General features: G+C 44.0%; 1 protein-coding gene across 1 annotated transcript in view; it reads right to left on the bottom strand.

The window, feature by feature from the left end:
* The window catches only part of adamts17 (ADAM metallopeptidase with thrombospondin type 1 motif, 17), a 679,121-nt gene that overhangs the window by 642,225 nt on the left and 19,717 nt on the right, over positions 1 to 17,179 (bottom strand). The window contains exon 4 of the mRNA XM_068017704.1: positions 911 to 1,074. Within this exon, the coding sequence (XP_067873805.1) occupies positions 911 to 1,074 (164 nt within the window). The remainder of the gene's footprint in view (positions 1 to 910; positions 1,075 to 17,179) is intronic.

Raw genomic sequence — 17,179 nt, 5'->3', positions numbered from 1 at the left:
CTACAAATGGATATTAAAAATCCTCTGGTTCTATGCAAGAAGCACAAAGCTCTCCACTGACTATTGAAAAACTTGGCTCCAATAGAAGTCTGCATCACACACTAAATTGGACATATACGAGGTCGATCTTCTTAAACCAAAACGTAAAAACTGTTTTTGTGAACAGTTTGTACATAGAACAAATCTACGTGGCACAGCAACATTTCAGACCATGTAATTTCCACAATATAACGTATAATCAATCTTTCCTTTTCCTCTCAGGAACTGTCAAGCACCATCGATTCAAATGCCAAAGATGTCCACCAAAGGTTATTAGTTTACACAGTACATTTCAAACAGGAGAGGGTGTTCAGTCCATCTAGCCCACCTAGACAGTACATGTCCTGGCCAACATTCAATCCCTCAACCAACATAACCATAGCAGATGAGCGGTCATTTAATTCATTGCTGTTTGTGAGAGCTCGCTTTGCACAACTTGGCTGCAAAGTTTCCTGCATTACGACAGTGCTTACACTTCAAAAGTACTTCATTGGTTGTAAAGAGCTTTGGGATGTCCTGAGGTTGTGAAAGGCACAATAAAAATACAAGTCTTTTTATTTCTTTGGGCATTTCTAATAAACCAGAATCCCATTTGTTGACAGGAATCTATCCAACTCCTTTTGAAACACTTTCAAGTTCCTTGTTTCACCATTTGCATTTGGTTTGTAATGTGCATTTGAGACAGGGCGGCTAATCACAGCAACTAATACAAAGGGCATGAGGAAGACACTAGCTTGATCACAGAATCACATTGTATTATTCAGACAGTCAGCAAGATCGCTGTTATATCAGGCTCCAACTGTCTAATCCACTGGGAAGTGCAATTATGCTTTTATTGATGATACAAACGACAGTACTTGAAGCAACATACCATGTTCATGACCGTCAGTATGAATCTTTGGGCAGCTTCAGCACCGTGGTACGCGACCATGTCAGAATCTGCCACCACCAACGTCTCCACTGTGTATTCATTGGTTAAATGAATTGCGTTTCTTCTGGACCGCCAGCCAGCGGCCTGCTTCAGTTTCTTTCTTCCTAGGAGGAGAGTTTATACATTTATAGACGCATTCAACTACCCCAAACATTCAGAAATACAAAACAGCATCAGGCAACCCATTAACCCAGTAGTGACAGCCTTTATCTCCTGACCAGAAGACAGGGCTACAGCCTATGGTTACCCATCATTCAAACCCCACTAGCCTGCCATTTGCCTCATTCGCTTTATCCAAGGACGATGTAGATCATCCCTTTTATTGGCTTATATAGCTCAGAGTCTAATTTTGCTTTATAATGCTCCAGTGAAGCACCTTGGGACATATTATGTTAAAGGCGCTATATAAATAAGTTTTTGATTTTACACTGGTCCATCCTAGAGGGCTTTCGATCCCTCAAAGTTAAACTAATCAAAATGAAGCAAATGCTGTTCTAAATTAAGAATTAAATCATGGCCCAGATTTGAGTGGTAATAGTGAACACTGGCTGTTTTACTGTCATTAATACACTGAAACTGACAGCAACTTCTGTAGTCCACACAACACAGAATAGCACAGAAATCCAGAAGTTGTTCAGTGATTCTACACTTCTCCAGAGGGTGTGCAGCTGAGGCACCCCCAGACTGCAAACAATTAAATTAAGAACTTTCCCCCTTACACAGCTGGTCTCGCTGTAAACACCCTCCACAAAGTTACACCTTGTCGAATGAGTTGTAACTGGGTAAACAGCATACTAACTTCACAATTACTGTTAATCACCCTCACTGGCCCGGAGAAGTTAATTTCACATTCGTGCAATGACAATTTTCTCCATAATGATAAATGAAATACCACATTTTAAAAAAAATTTAAAGTTTCTTCATTTTCGTTTCTACCTTAATCCAATTTATTTCACCATCTGAAATTTTAAATCAAAAATAAAAGGATATTAAGTGCTTTTAACTTCCTGATTAGTTGTGTGTGAATACTTCAGTGTGATTGGCTGCTTACCTGCTTGCTATCACTGCTGTTGTTCACCAAGCCATCCCCATGACTTGGCACCAGAAATAAACTGTTGTTGGGAAAGGGGGAAAACCTCACCACAGGGATTGCTAGATATGTGGGCAGCTTTCCGCAAGGTCAGCAGCAAGCGCCCTCGGTGCGCCACTAACTGTAAAAATTGGGCCATTATAAATATATTATATTTATCGTCACATTCATAACTTTAAGACACAAAAGCTTTTGGTAAGTTGTACATCATTTTACAGTATTTCCCAGCTAAGTTCCAACTTGCAGCTCTGACCCTTGACACTTCGTCCTTTAGCCACAAGCACAGACTTCCCAAACTATGGATTTATCCACATCATGTTCTTGATATTTGCCCAGAGTTTTACGACAAAAAAGATGCGGCACTGTGGGGCAATGGTTCTTGCCTGCTTTACCCTCTCAAAACAGCTTCTTACGTAAGGCACTTTGGGTGTTGGATGAAGTGAGGCGGGGGTAGACTCTAACCCACCATCCAGCAGAAACCAGGCAAGCGCATAAATTCCTTACCCACCCATTTCCTACCTGGACCCCGATTTTAACCTGCTCTCCCGAGCATGCAGGAAGGAGACCTGCTTGAAGCCAACAGGATCCTTCTTTAAAGATGCAAATCAGGCTCCAACTGCAATCTTCCCTCAGTCCCGAGTGGAGAACAGCTGTCAAGCATTTCAACAAAAGACTCAGAGCAGGGAAAAAAAAAAGGAGGAACCGAGAGGGTTTATTCCTTGTACAACAGTGTCCTGCTTGGCCACGTCAGAGGGCATTCAGAATCTAGGAAGAGTCCTGGCAGGATCTCTTCCTCAAAAGTTTCCTGACAAAATCATTACCTTTCATGGGGTTTTTTTTGATGCAAGCTCACAAAATTACAAATTTTACAAATTGCCACGCCGAGAGTTGAACAGTCAACCTCCAGGTTGCGTATCCAGCACCGTAACCATCAAGCTGCCATATACCTAAATGCAGCGCTTGGAGCCTCTGCTGTGGCTCTGGGCAGGATCAAGCCCAGTCTTGTACTCCTGACTGCAGTTTCCAATCTTTTATCAACTCCATAAATAAGCTTTCACAACAGAGTGAGGAATGGAGCCTTTCCATTTTAAATGCCCCCTCGCTCCTTTCCCACCCATCAGGGAACAGTTCAAATCACCTCTTTTGGTTTTTAACCAGTGCACATCAGGCACACAAAAGCAAACAGCACTTTAAAATATCCGCTTAATTTCCTTTCACTGGCCATTCAGGATTGGTTATTTTCACAAATCCTTAGCAGTGTTTCTGGACACTTTCCTCACTTGTGACTGAAAATAAAACAAATTAATTGTGATAGAAAAAGCATGATGGAGAGTATCTGTTACACTGTGATAAGACCTGAAATATTTTAATATAGATGGACACGCAGACAGAGTTTGTAGTATTTCTTTAGCAGCAATAATGCAAAACATGCTATATTCCTGAGGTCACAACATAGTTATTGATGAGGAAGGCTGTTCAGCCTATCTCATGATCCAACCAGAGAGGCCCTAAAGTGCCCTCATTTCAGCATTTAATTAATTCCAGGGTATTCACCTCCACTATTCTTCAGCATTCAGTTCCATACTTTGATCCCTTGTGAAGAATTTCCTGACTAGTCCTAAATTTACCTCAGGTCATGGTTCTACACCCATCCAAGCCTCTGGTTGACCTTCGACCTCAAAGGCCTGGACTTACCCAACACCACAACTATCGCTAACCCAGCTATTGCACCTCCCAGCCTCCTCACCCCAACAAGCCATGGGGAACGTAATAAAAAACCTGTGACTGAAGATTGTGTTTAATCTTTGAAACAACTTCATATTAAATAATCAGAACAAGTCAAATGCTTATCTTCAGCTTTGGAAATGATAATCTAACTGATCTAATTTAATCAATTAAAAGGTGATTCGCAACATGAGACTACATCTGGAATACTGTGTGCAGTTTTGGTCTCCACATTTAAGAAAGGATATACTTGTATTGGAGGCAGTGCAGTAAACGTTCACTAAATTGGTCCCTGGGATGAGGGGGTTGTTCTATAATGAGAGGCTGAGTAAATTGGGCAGGCCCTCTCTGGAATTTAGAAGAATGAGAGGCGATCTCATTGAAACATGCGAGATTCTGACGGGGCTGGATAGGGTAGACAGAGATTATTTCCGCTGGTTAGGGAATCTAGAACACGGGGACAAAGTCTCAGGATAAGGGGTCAATCATTTAAGATTGAGACGAGCAGAAATTACTTCACTCAAAAGGGTTGTGAATCTTTAGAATTCTCTACCCCAGAGGGTTGTGGATGCTCTGTTTTGAATACATTGAAGGCTGGAATGCATAGATTTTTGGTCTCACTGAATGAAGGGATAGGGCGAGTGGGCGGGAAAGTGGAGTAGAGTTGAATCCGAAGATCAGATCATTTTGAATGGCGGAGCAGGCCTGATATGGTCTATTCCTGCTACAGGCCATGCAATAGAACTACACTCAGCCATCCTAAACTGTCCATTTATTATGATGCAGCAAGGTACACATGGAGCAGGTGGGAACAAGTGGAAAATCAGTTGCACACCAACAATGATACGTGTGAAGTTTTGCACGTTGTTTTTAAGAACAGGACGTTCAGGCAAAGTGCCTTTGTTATCCATACAACTGGAACGTGTCTGAAGCAAGTCGACAACTATACTTATGACACCCACCCTCACACATTGACTCACCCCTGAATTCGATTTCCTTCAGCAATGAGGCAGCAACATATCTGTGAAGGAGCTTGTATAAATTAATCATTGTGCAATGCTTCTCTATGAATATAAGCTTGAATTTTGTTCCCTTCACAAGTAGATTAAACACATTACAGTTGAATGACATGCAAACCGCAGGACATCCCAAAGCACTTGACAGCCAATGAAGTACTTTTGAAATGCAGTCATTGTTGTAATGTAGGAAAGGTGGCTTCAGCAGCCAATTTGCACACACTAAGCTCCCACAAACAATGCAAGAATGACTAGATCATCTGTTTTAGTGATCTGGGTTGAAGGATAAATGTTGGCCAGCACATCGGGGAGAACTCCCATGCTCTTCTTCAAATAGTGCCAAGAGACATTTTACATATATCTGAGGCGCCGAAAGGGCCTCAGGTTAATGTCTCATCTGAAAGACAACATCTCTGAAAGTATACCAGTTCATCAGTACTGCACTGGAGTGTCAGCCTGGGTTATGGGCTCTGCTTCCTAGAGCAAAGTTTGAACACACAACCTTCTAACTCAAGTGAACGTATTACCACTGAGCCACAAATGATACATTATCCAAAGGTCTGCCGGTGGTGGGACAGGGTCCAGAATTCTGGTGTCCAATCTCCCAATAAGCAACTGGGGGTAAGAGACTGAGCAACTATCACACCCCGATTCATTTCATTGCATCAATCGAGTCCCGTGCATTCCTTCCAGCTACAGTCAAAGCTCCACTCAGTATACACCTCACGCATCAGGATCCTGGGATCTGACCAGTATGGGAATGTTGCAGAAGGACGAGCTAATATTGCACCAAATTAAGCAGCAGAACCTCAAAGGTGGTAATCAGTAGATTACTTGAGCCATGTGCAATTTGGCATAGGACAAATAAAGATTAGAGAAATGAATGCATGGCTCAAAGACTGGTGTGGTAGAAGTGGGTTCTGGTTCGTGGGGCACTGGCACCAGTACTGGGGAAAGTGGGGGCTGTGCCATTGGGACAGTCTATACCTGAACCATGCTAGGACCAATATTCTAGCAAGCTGCATAAGTAGGGAAGTGGAGAGGGTTTTAAACTAAATAGTGGGGGCAAAGGATCAAATTTGGGAAGATGTGGCAAATCAGAGTAGACACAAGGCAAGAGACAAAGGTAACAATATGGGAAAAAATAAACAGACCGTGACAGGAAAGGACAGTGAGTACAAATCGAAGAGTAAATCAGCAGACAAGGCTAGAGGTTACAAAAATAAAAGGGCAAAACTAAAGGCCCTGTATCTGAATGCAAGTAGCATTTGAAACAAAACAGATGAACTGAAGGTGCAAATAGATCATATTTATTTCTAATAGTCATTACAGAGTCCTGGCTACAGAACAACATAGGTTGGGACCTGAATATTGAAGGGGACATGACATTTAGGAAGGAAAGGAAGGGAAGCTAGGGAAAGACGGAGGAGGGGCTGGCTCTGTTAATGATAGTATTAGCGCAATAGAGGGGGATGATCGAGGTTCAAGAAACCAGAATGTAGAAGCAATTTGGGTAGAGATGAGAAATGATAAAGGCAAGAAGTCACTTGTGGGATTGGTGTACAGGCCCCAAACAGTAACCACAGTAGGACAGGGTATAAAAGGAAGAAATGGGACTTTGTCAGAAAGCTACGGTGTTAATCATAGGGGATTTCAATCCACATACAGACTGGAAAAAAAAAAAGAGATGGTCAAAGGTAGCCTAGATGAGGAACTCATAGAAACTATCCTGGAAACATTCTTCAAACACATCCTGGAGCTAGAGACAGGTTATACTAGATCTGGTATTGTGTAAAGAGATAGGATTAATTAATGACCTCATAGTGAAGGCGCACCATGACAGCAGCGATCATATGATTGAATTTTACATTCAATTTGAGGGAGGGAAGAGTGGGTCTATGACTAGTATTTTAAACTTTTTTTTTATAATTTGTTCATGGGATGTGGGCATCGCTGGCTATGCCAGCATTTACTGCCCATCCCCAATTGCCTTCAAGGAGGTGGTGGTGAGCCTTCTTAAACCTCTGCAGTCTGTGTGGGGTAGGTACACCCACAGTGCTGTTAGGAAGGGAGTTCCAGGATTTTGACCCAGCAACAGTGAAAGAACGGTGATTTCATTCCAAGTCAGGACGGTGTTTGACTTGGAGGGGAACTTGCAGGTGGTGGTGTTGCTATGCATCTGCTGCCCTTGTTCTTCTAGGTGGTAGAGGTCGCAGGTTTGGAAGGTGCTATCTAAGGAGCCTTCATGCATTGCGGCAGTGCATCGCAGATGGTACACGCTGGTGCCACTGTGCATCGGTGGTGGAGGGTGAAAATGTTGAAAGTGGTGGATGGGATGCCAATGAGCAATTTTGAGGGCATGAAAGCAGAGCTAAAGTGAACTGGCAAATTAGGTTACGGGACAGGTCAATAGAGATGCAGTGGCAGACATTTAAGGGGCTATTTCAGAATACACATAATAAATACATTCCAACAAGAGAAAACTTTTCCAGCACTTGGCCCGTAGCCTTGTATGCTTTGGCGTTTCAAGTGCTCATCTAAATAATTCTTAAAAGTTGAGAGTTCCTGTCTGTACTACCCCTACAGGCAGTGCGTTTCAGATTCCTCAATTTTTCCTCAAATCCCCTCTAAACCTCCTGCCCCTTACTTTAAATCTATGCCCCCAAAGTGAGAAAGTGAGTCTGGGAAACTAATAATGGAAAATGAGATGGCAGATGAATTGAACAGGTATTTTGCACAGGTCTTCACCACAGAGGATACAAGTAACATTCCAGAAATAGTTGTAAATCAGGAAATGGAAGGAAAGGATAAACAAGAAAATTACAATCACCAGAGATATGGTACTGAGCAAATTGTTGGAGCTGCAGGCTGATGGATGGATTTCATCCTAGGGTCTTAAAAGAAGTGGCTCATGAGACAGTTGATGCGTTAGTTTTAATTTTCCAAAATTCCTAGATTCAGGGAAGGTTCCATTAGAATGGAAAATATCCAATGTAATTCCTTTATTCAAAAAGGGAAGGAGACAGACAGCAGTAAACTACAGGCCAGTTGGCATGACATCTGTATTAGGAAAAATGTTGGAATTAAAGACGTTACAGCAGGACACTTGGAAATATTCGAGATGATCAGGCAGAGTCAACACGGTTTTGTGAAAGGGAAATCATTTTATTGGAGTTTATTTATTATTATTGGAGTTCTTTGGGCGGCACAGTGGCGCAGTGGTTAGCAACGCAGCCTCACAGCTCCAGCAACCCGGGTTCAGTTCTGGGTACTGCCTGTGGAGTTTGCAAGTTCTCCCTGTGTCTCCGCCGGGTGCTCCGGTTTCCTCACAGAGAAAGACTTGCAGGTGGATAGGTAAATTGGCCATTGTAAATTGCCCCTAGTGTAGGTAGGTGGCAGAAGAATGGTGGGAATGTGGTAGAGAATATGGGGTTTATGTAGGATTAGTATAAATGGGTGGTTGTTGGTCGGCACAGACCCAGTGGGCCGAAGGGCCCGTTTCAGTGCTGTATCTCTAAATAAAATAACCTGTGCTGTGGATTAAAGGCCTGCTGCCCGACCCTGATGTGACCCGATGATGTCGGGTTCGGGTCAGGTTGCACATCAGAGTCTGGCATTCGGGCTCAGGTCGAGCCAGGTCGGACATGCTCCACAGGTAAGTGGCTCTGTTAATTTAATTTTTTTGACTAGAAAGGTGGTTTTGTTAGTTATTTTAAGCTTATGCAGATCAGTAAAGTGAAAAACAGAAGGGAAGTTAACTGATGGTCAGGTAGGGTCGGGCGTGGGAAAAAAAATGGAAGGAGTCGGGCCGGGTCGGATGTGGTTGTCAAGGCTCGGGTCAGGTTTTTTTTTTTTTTTTTTTGCAGACCTGAGCAGGCCTTTACTGTGGATAAGGGGGAACCGGGTGGACATACTGTACTTAGTTTCCAGAAGGCATTTGATAAGGTGCCACATTAAAGGTTATTGTGGAAAATAAAAGCTCATGGCATGGAGGGCAACATTGGCATGGATAGAAAATTGGCTAGCTAACAGGGAACAGTAGGCATAAATGGGTCATTTTCTGATTGGCAAGCTGTGTGTGGTGTGCTACAGGGATCAGTGCTATGGCCTCAACTTCTAACAATTTATATCAATGACTTGGATGAACGGACTGAAGGTATGGTTGCTAAATTTGCTGATGACGCAAAGATAGATAGGAAAGTAAGTTAGAGTCACAGTCAGGATTGTACAGCATAGAAACAGGCCCTTCAGCCCACCGTGTCCATGCCGACCATAATGCCTATCTATACTAATCCCACCTGCCTGCATAAATTCCATATCCTTCTATGCCTTGCTCATTCAAGTACCTGTCCAGATGTCTCTTAAATGTCACTACTGTTCCTGCCTCCACCACCTCCTCAGGCAGCTCATTCCAGATATTCACGATTCTTTGTGTAAAAAAATTACCCCTCTGATCCCCTTTAAACCTCCTCCCTCTCGCCTTAAATCTATGCCCTCTAGTTTCAGTCACCCCTACCATGGGAAACAGACTGTGGCTATCTACCCCATCTATGCCTCTCAATTTTATATACCTCTATCCTGTCCCCTCTCAGCCTCCTTCGCTCCAGCAAAAACAGACGCAGCCTATCCAATCTCTCTTTATAATTCAAGCCCTCCAAACCAGGCAACATCCTTGTGAATCATTTCTGCACCCTCTCTAGCTTAATCACATCTTTCCTGTAGTGCGGCGACCAGAACTGCGCACAGTACTCCAAATGCGGCCAAACCAACGTTATGTACAACTGTAACATGACGTCCCAACTCTTGTACTCAATGCCTCGGCCGATGAAGGCAAGCATGCCATACGCCTTCTTCACCACCCTGTCTACCTGTGTTGCCACTTTCAGGGAACTAGGTACTTGCACCCCAAGGTCTCTCTGCTCAACACTCCCCAGGGCCCTGCCATTCCAGGGAGAAGACTGAGGGCGAAGTACTGAAGCAGTGAGTGTATCGAGTAACTTACCTCGGATGGAAAAAAAAGCTGAAAAAGTGACGTCACAGGAAAGCTGTGACCTGATTGGCTGGTAGGGAATCTGCACTGAATTTGAAAATAAAACATTGATAAACTAATTAACCCTAATTAACTAATTAATTAGAGGAATAAACCAAAGGGAGGAGATTACTGTACTTAGCATTTAATATTTATAGTAGAAATCTAGCGCTAGGGACCATATAGTTAATTGTAACTTAATTTAGTAAGGATTTAATAATTATTTATTTTAAATTAATTAATGCTAGAAATGTCAGTTAGAGGGGCAAAGTGCTTCACCTGTGCAATGTGGAAGATCCGTGATGCGTCCAGCATTCCTGACAACTACATCTGCAGGAAGTGTTCCCAATTACAGCTCCTCAGACCACATGGATCAGTTGGAGCAGCAATTGGATGCACTTAGGAGCATGCAGGTGGCTGAAAGCATCATAGACAGGAGTTTTAGAGATGTGGTTACACCCAAGGTACAGGAAGATAGATGGGTGACCGCTAGAAGGGGCAGGCAGTCAGTGCTATCCCCCTCTCTAACAAGTATACCGTTTTGGATACTGTTGTGGGGGGGAGATAGCCTATCAGGGGAAAACAGCAGCAGCAGCCAGAGCAGTGACACCACGGCTGGCTCTGTTGTTCAGCAGGGAGGGACAAAGCGCAGAAGAGCAACAGCTATAGGGGACTCTATAGTCAGGGGCACAGATAGGCACTTGTGGACAGCATGCTTGCCTTCATCGGTCGGGGCATAGAGTATCAAAATTGACAAGTCATGCTGCAGCTGTACAGAACCTTAGTTAGCCACACTTGGAATATTGCATGCAATTCTGGTCGCCACACTACCAGAAGGATGTGGAGGCTTTGGAGAGGGGACAGAAGAGGTTTACCAGGATGTTACCTGGTCTGGAGGGTATTAGCTATGGAGGAGAGGCTGGATAAACTCGGATTGTTTTCACTGGAATGACGGAGGTGGAGGGGCGACATGATAGAGGATTACAAAGTTATGAGTAGCAAGGACAGTGTGTATAGTTAGGAGTTATTTCCCCCAGGGTGTAAGAGTCAGTTACTAGGGGACATAGGTTTAAGGTGCGAGGGGCAACGTTTAGAGGGGATGTGCGAGGCAAATTCTTTAGACAGAGGGTGGTGAGTGCCTGGAACTTGCTGCTGGGGGAGGTGGTGGAAGCAGGTACGATAGCGATGTTTAAGAGGCATCTTGACAAATACATGAATAGATTAGATTAGAGATACAGCACTGAAACAGGCCCTTCGGCCCACCGAGTCTGTGCCGAACATCAACCACCCATTTTATACTAATCCTACACTAATCCCATATTCCCAACAAACATCCTCACCTGTCCCTATATTTCCCTACCACCTACCTATACTAGTGACAATTTATAATGGCCAATTTACCTATCAACCTGCAAGTCTTTTGGCTTGTGGGAGGAAACCGGAGCACCCGGAGAAAACCCACGCAGACACAGGGAGAACTTGCAAACTCCACACAGGCAGTACCCGGAATCGAACCCGGGTCCCTGGAGATGTGAGGCTGCGGTGCTAACCACTGCGCCAGGATGGGAATAGAAGGATATGGACCCTGGAAGTGCAGAAGGTTTTAGTTTAGACAGGCATCAAGATCGGTGCATGCTTGGAGGGCCGAATGGCCTGTTCCTGTGCTGTACTGTTCTTTGTTCTTATTCACTGTATATGTCCTACCCTGGCTTAACTTCCCAAAATGCATCACTTCACGCTTGTCTGCATTAAATTCTATTTGCCAACCCTTGCCTACTTTCCCAGTTGATCTATATCCTGTTGTAACTTTAGACAACCTTCTTCACTGTCCACTATACCACCAATTTTGGTGTCATCTGCAAGCTTACTAATCATGCCCCGACATTCACATCCAAGACATTAATATATATAACAAACAGAGGGCCCAGCACCGATCCCTGCAGCACACCACTGGTCACCGGCCTCCAATCTGAAAAACAATCCTCCACTACCACCCTCTGCCTCCTATCACCAAGCCAATTTTGTATCCAATTGGCTAGCTCACCCTGGATCCCATGTGCTCGAACCTTCTGGACCATCCTACCATGTGGGACCTTGTCAAAGGCCTTTCTAAAGTCCATGTAGACAACGACCACCGCCCTGCCCTGGTCAATCCTCCTAGTCACCTCCTCCAAAAACTCAATCAAATTCGTGTGACATGATTTCCCACGCACAAAGCTATGCTGACTATCCCGAATCAGACCTCGCCTTTCCAAATGCATATAAATCCTGTCTCTCAGGATCCCTTCCAATAACTTCCCCACCACTGATGTAAGGCTCACCGGCCTGCAGTTCCCTGGCTTGTCCCTGCTGCCCTTCTTAAAGGCTATCCAGTCTTCCGGTACCTCACCCGTGGCTAACGATGATACAAAAAGCTCTGCTAGGGCCCCAGCAATTCATTCCCTTGCTTCCCATAACATCCTAGGATACACCTGGTCAGGCCCTGGGGATTTATCCACCTTAATGCACTTCAAAACCTCCAATACCACCTCCTTTGTAATGTTGATATGCTCCAGGATATTGCTGTTCCCTCCCTTGAACTCACTAGTTTCAATGACCTTCTCCACAGTAAATACAGACGAGAAGTATTCATTTAAGACTTCGCCCATTTCCTGTGGCTCCACATAGACCACCACACTGATCCTCAAGGGGACCTACTCTCTCCCTAGCTACCCTTTTATTCTTAATATACTTACAGAAACTTTTAGGATTCTACTTTATCTTATCTGCCAGGGAAATCCCATGGCCCCTTTTCGCCCTCCTGATTTCCTTAAGTGTAGTCCGACATCCCGAATACAGAGGGACTCGTTTGATCCCAGCTGCCTATACCAGCCCCCCACGCCCGGCCCCCCAGGGTCAAGGACGTCATGGAGCGGTTGCAGGACATTCTTCTGGAGGAGGATGAACAGCCAGAGGTCGTGGTCCACATTGGTACCAATGAAATAGGTAAGAAGGGGGATGAGCTCCTAAAAGCAGATTTTAGGGAGCTAAGAGATTAAAAAGCAGGACCTCAAAAAGCAGTAATCTCAGGGCTACTCCCAGTCCCACATACAAGTGAGCATAGGAATAGGAGAATTGAGCAATTGAACATGTGGCTGGAGAACTGGTATAGGAGGGAAGGCATCAGATTTCAGAGACATTGGGACTGGTTCTAGGGCGGGTGGGACCTGTACAAGATGGTCGGGTTGCATCTTAGCAGGACTGGGACAAATATCTTCACAAGGAGATTTGCCAGTGCTATTGGGGAGAGTTTAAACTAAATTGTCAGGTGGATGGGAACCTGAGAGGGAGCTCAGATTGCAGGGAAGCAAAACTGATAACTTGTCAGAGGTGTGGGAACCAGGAGCAAGTAACAGAGAGGAATACCAAGGTGCACAGAATACTGAGGGGAGATAGACAGCACAAGAGTAGGGAATAGTAAGTTAATAGGTGGGGTCAGAGTAAGGGAGAAAGTAATAAAGTTTGAATCAGGTGTAACGTGCATGTATGTGAATGCACGGAGTATGGTTAATAAGACGGGTGAGGTACAGGCGCAGATTGCCATGTGGATATATGATGTTGTGGCTATAACAGAGACTTGGCTCAAAGAAGGACAGGACTGGATGTTAAATATCCCCAGATACAAGAAAACATAGGAAAGGGAAAAAAGGGGGAGGAGTGGCGGTATTGATTAAGGAGAACATTGCAGTGCTGGAGAAAGAGGATGCCTCAGAGGGGTCGAGGACAGAAGCAATTTGGCTAGAGCCAAGGAACAAAAAACACGCGGTGACATTTCTCGGTGTTGTCTATAGGCCACCAGCTAGTGGGAAGGTCGTGGAGGAACTAATTAGCAAGAAAATTACAGAAAGGTGCCAAAATTATAGGGTAGTTATAATGGATGATGTTAATTATCCAAACACAGACTGGGATAATAGTAAAGGGCAGTGAAGGGCAAGAGTTCCTAGAGTGTGTTTTCCAGAATTGTATGTTGCTAGTCCAACAAGAAAGGAGGCACGGCTAGACCTGGTTCTTGGGAATGAGGTGGAGCAAGTGGATCAAGTATCAGTAGGACAGCATTTAGAGGATAGTGATCATTGTATCATAAGGTTTAGGCTGACTATGGAAAAGGAGAGAGAGAAATCCAGGGTAAGAATAATTAACTGGGGGAAGGCCAACTTCAATGGGGTAAGAATGGAGCTGGTGCAAATAAATTGGAGTCAAAAGCTGGCAGGAAAACTGGTAGATGAACAACGGGCTACCTTTAAAGAGGAGATAGTTTGGGCAGTCAACATATGTTCCCTCGATTGGGAAAAGTAGGGCAAACAAATCCAGAGCTCCCTGGATAACAAAAGAGGTAGAGATTAAGATTTTAAAAAAGTGCGCTTATGACAAATGCCAGGTAGAAAATACTATTGAGAACCAAGCTGAATACAGAAGGCCTAGAGGGGAAGTGAAAAAGCAAATAAGAGAAGCAAAGAGAGCATGGAGAGAGACTGGCAGCTAGCATTAAAGGAAATCCCAAAGTTTTCTATAGGCATATAAAATAGTAAAAGGGCGGCAAAAGGAAGAGTGGGGCCGATTAGGGACCAGAAATAGGATTTACACATGGAGGCAGAGGGCATAGCTGAGGTATTAAATGAATAGTTTGCATCTGTCTTTACCAAGGAAGAGATGCAACCCAGGCAATGTTGAAAAAGGAGGTAAGTCAGACAATAGAGGGGTTTAAAATTGAAGAGGATGTATTAGATAGGCTGTCTGTACTTAAAGTGGATAAAACACCAGGTCCAGATGAGATGCACCCAAAGATACAATAATGATTTAGTGAATACAGGAGGTATGATCAGTAAGTTCGCAGATGACATGAAAATTGGTGGTCTCATAACTAGTAAGGAGGAAAGCCTTAGATTACAGAATGATATAGATGGGCTGGTAAGATGGGCAGAGCAGTGGCAAATGGAATTTAATCCTGAGAGGTGTGAGGTAATGCATTTTGGGAGGACTAAAGGTAAGGGAATATACAATGGATGGTAGGACCTTAGGAAATACAGAGGATCTGAGGGACCTTGGTGTACTTGTCCATAGATCACTGAAGGCACACGTAGATAATATAGTTAGGAAGGCATAGGGATGCTTGCCTTTATTAGCGGAGGCATAGAATATGAGCAGGGAGGTTATGATGGAGCTGTATAAAATGCTAGTTAGGCCACAACTGGAGTACTGTGTACAATTCTGGGCACCACATTATAGGAAGGATGAGATTGCACTGGAGAGGGTGCAGAGGAGATTCACCAGGATGTTGCCTGGGCTGGAGCATTTCAGCTATGAAGAGAGACTGGATAGGCTAGGATTGTTTCCCTTAGAGCAGAGAAAGCTGAGGGGGAACCTAATTGAGGTATACAAAATTATGAGGGGCATAGATAGGGTAGATAGGAAGAAACTTTCTCCCTTAGCGAGGGATCAATAACCAGGGGACATAGATTTAAGGTAAGGGGCAGGAAGTTTAGAGGGGATTTGAGGAAAAATGTTTTCACCCAGAGGGTGGTTGGTATTGAAACCTGAAGTGGTGGTAGAGGCAGGAACCCTCAACATTTTAGTATTTACATGAGCACTTGAAATGCCATAGCATACAAGGCTACGAGCCAAGAGCTGGAAAATGGGATTAGAATAGATAGGTGCTTGATGGCCAGCACAGACACGATGGGCCTGTTTCTGTGTTGTATAACTCTGACTATGATACTGAGGGAAGTGAGGGAGGAAATCGCAGAGGCACTGGCCATAATTTTTCAGTCTTCCTTAGACTCAGGGGTGTGCCACAGGATTGGAGAATTGCAAACGTTACATCTTTGTTCAAAATAAGGTTGTAAAGATACGCCCAGCAACTACAGGCCAGTCAGTTTAACTTTGGTGGTGGGAAAACTTCTAGAAAAAAAAATTCAGGACAAAAATCAGTAGTCACATGGACAAATGAGAGTTCATTAAGGAAAGCCAGCATGGATTGCTTAAGGGAAAAATCAAGTTTAACTAACTTGCTGGGTTTTTTTTTTGAGCAGCTAACAGAGAGGGCTGATGAGGGCAATGATTTTGATGTGGTCTACATGGACTTTCAAAAGGCATTTGATACAGTGCCACACAACGAACTTGTAGCTAATGGAATGAAAGGGACAATAGAAACTTGGATACGGAATTGGCTGAGTGATAAAGAGTAATGGTTAATGGATGTTTTTCGGGCTGGAGGAAGGGTTGTAGTGGAGTTCCCCAGGGGTCAGTGTTGGGAGCTTGCTTTTCCAGATATATATTAATGACCTACACCTTGGTGTACAGGGCACAGTTTCAAAGTTTGCAGATGATATGAAACTTGGAAGCATTGTAAACGATGAGGAGGATAGTGCAGAACTTCAAAAGGACAGACAAGTCGGTGGAATGGACAGACAGGTGGCAGATGAAGTTCAATGCAGAGAAATGTGAAGTGATTCATTTTGGTAAGAACATGGAGAGAACACATAAAATAAATGGTACAGTTTTAAAGCAGGTGCAGGAGCAGAGGGATAGAGATGGATATGTGCATAAGTCATTCAAAGTGGCAGGACAGGTTGAGAGAGCAGTTAATAAAGCATACAGTATCCCGGGCTTTATTAGTAGGGGCATAAAAGCAAGGAGGTTATGTTGAACTTGTACAAGAAACTAGTTCGGCCTCAGCGTCCAGTTCTGGGCGCTGCACTTTCGGAAAGACGTGAGGGCATCGGACAGATGGCAGAAAAAATTCACGAGAATGGTTCCAGGAATGAGGAACTTCAGTTATGAATATAGATTGCAGAAGTTAGGATGGTTTTCCTTGAAGACAAGGCTGACAGGAGATTTGATAGAGGTATTCAAAATCATGAGGGGTCTGGACAGAGTAGATAGAGAGAAACTGCTACCCCTCGTGAAAGGATCGAGAACGAGAGGGCACAGATTTAAAGTATTGGGTGAAAGCAAAAAAGTGACCCGAGGAAAAACTTTTTCACGCAACGAGTGGTTAAGGTCTGGAATGCGCTGCCTGAGAACGTGGTGGAGGCAGGTTCAATTGAAGCATTCAAAAGTGAATTAGACAGTTCTATGAAAAGGAAGAATGTGCAAGGTCATGGGGAGAAGGCAGGGGAATGGAACTGCTCTTTGAGAGCCAGTGCGGACACGATGGGCCGAATGGCCTCCTTCTGCGCTGTAACGATTCTGTTGTCAGATTTAGCTCACTGGCCAGTCACAAGCCCTCACGATCTTCTGAAAGCAGAAGAGTAAAAACCACCGGGCCATGATTTGTTATGAAATATAGAACAGGCTCATTAAAGATTACA

The sequence above is a fragment of the Heterodontus francisci genome, chromosome 38 (genome assembly GCF_036365525.1).
Source record: "Heterodontus francisci isolate sHetFra1 chromosome 38, sHetFra1.hap1, whole genome shotgun sequence".
Taxonomy (NCBI): domain Eukaryota; kingdom Metazoa; phylum Chordata; class Chondrichthyes; order Heterodontiformes; family Heterodontidae; genus Heterodontus; species Heterodontus francisci.
Note: the sequence above shows the minus strand (reverse complement) of the source record. Positions and strands in the feature narration are given on the sequence as shown.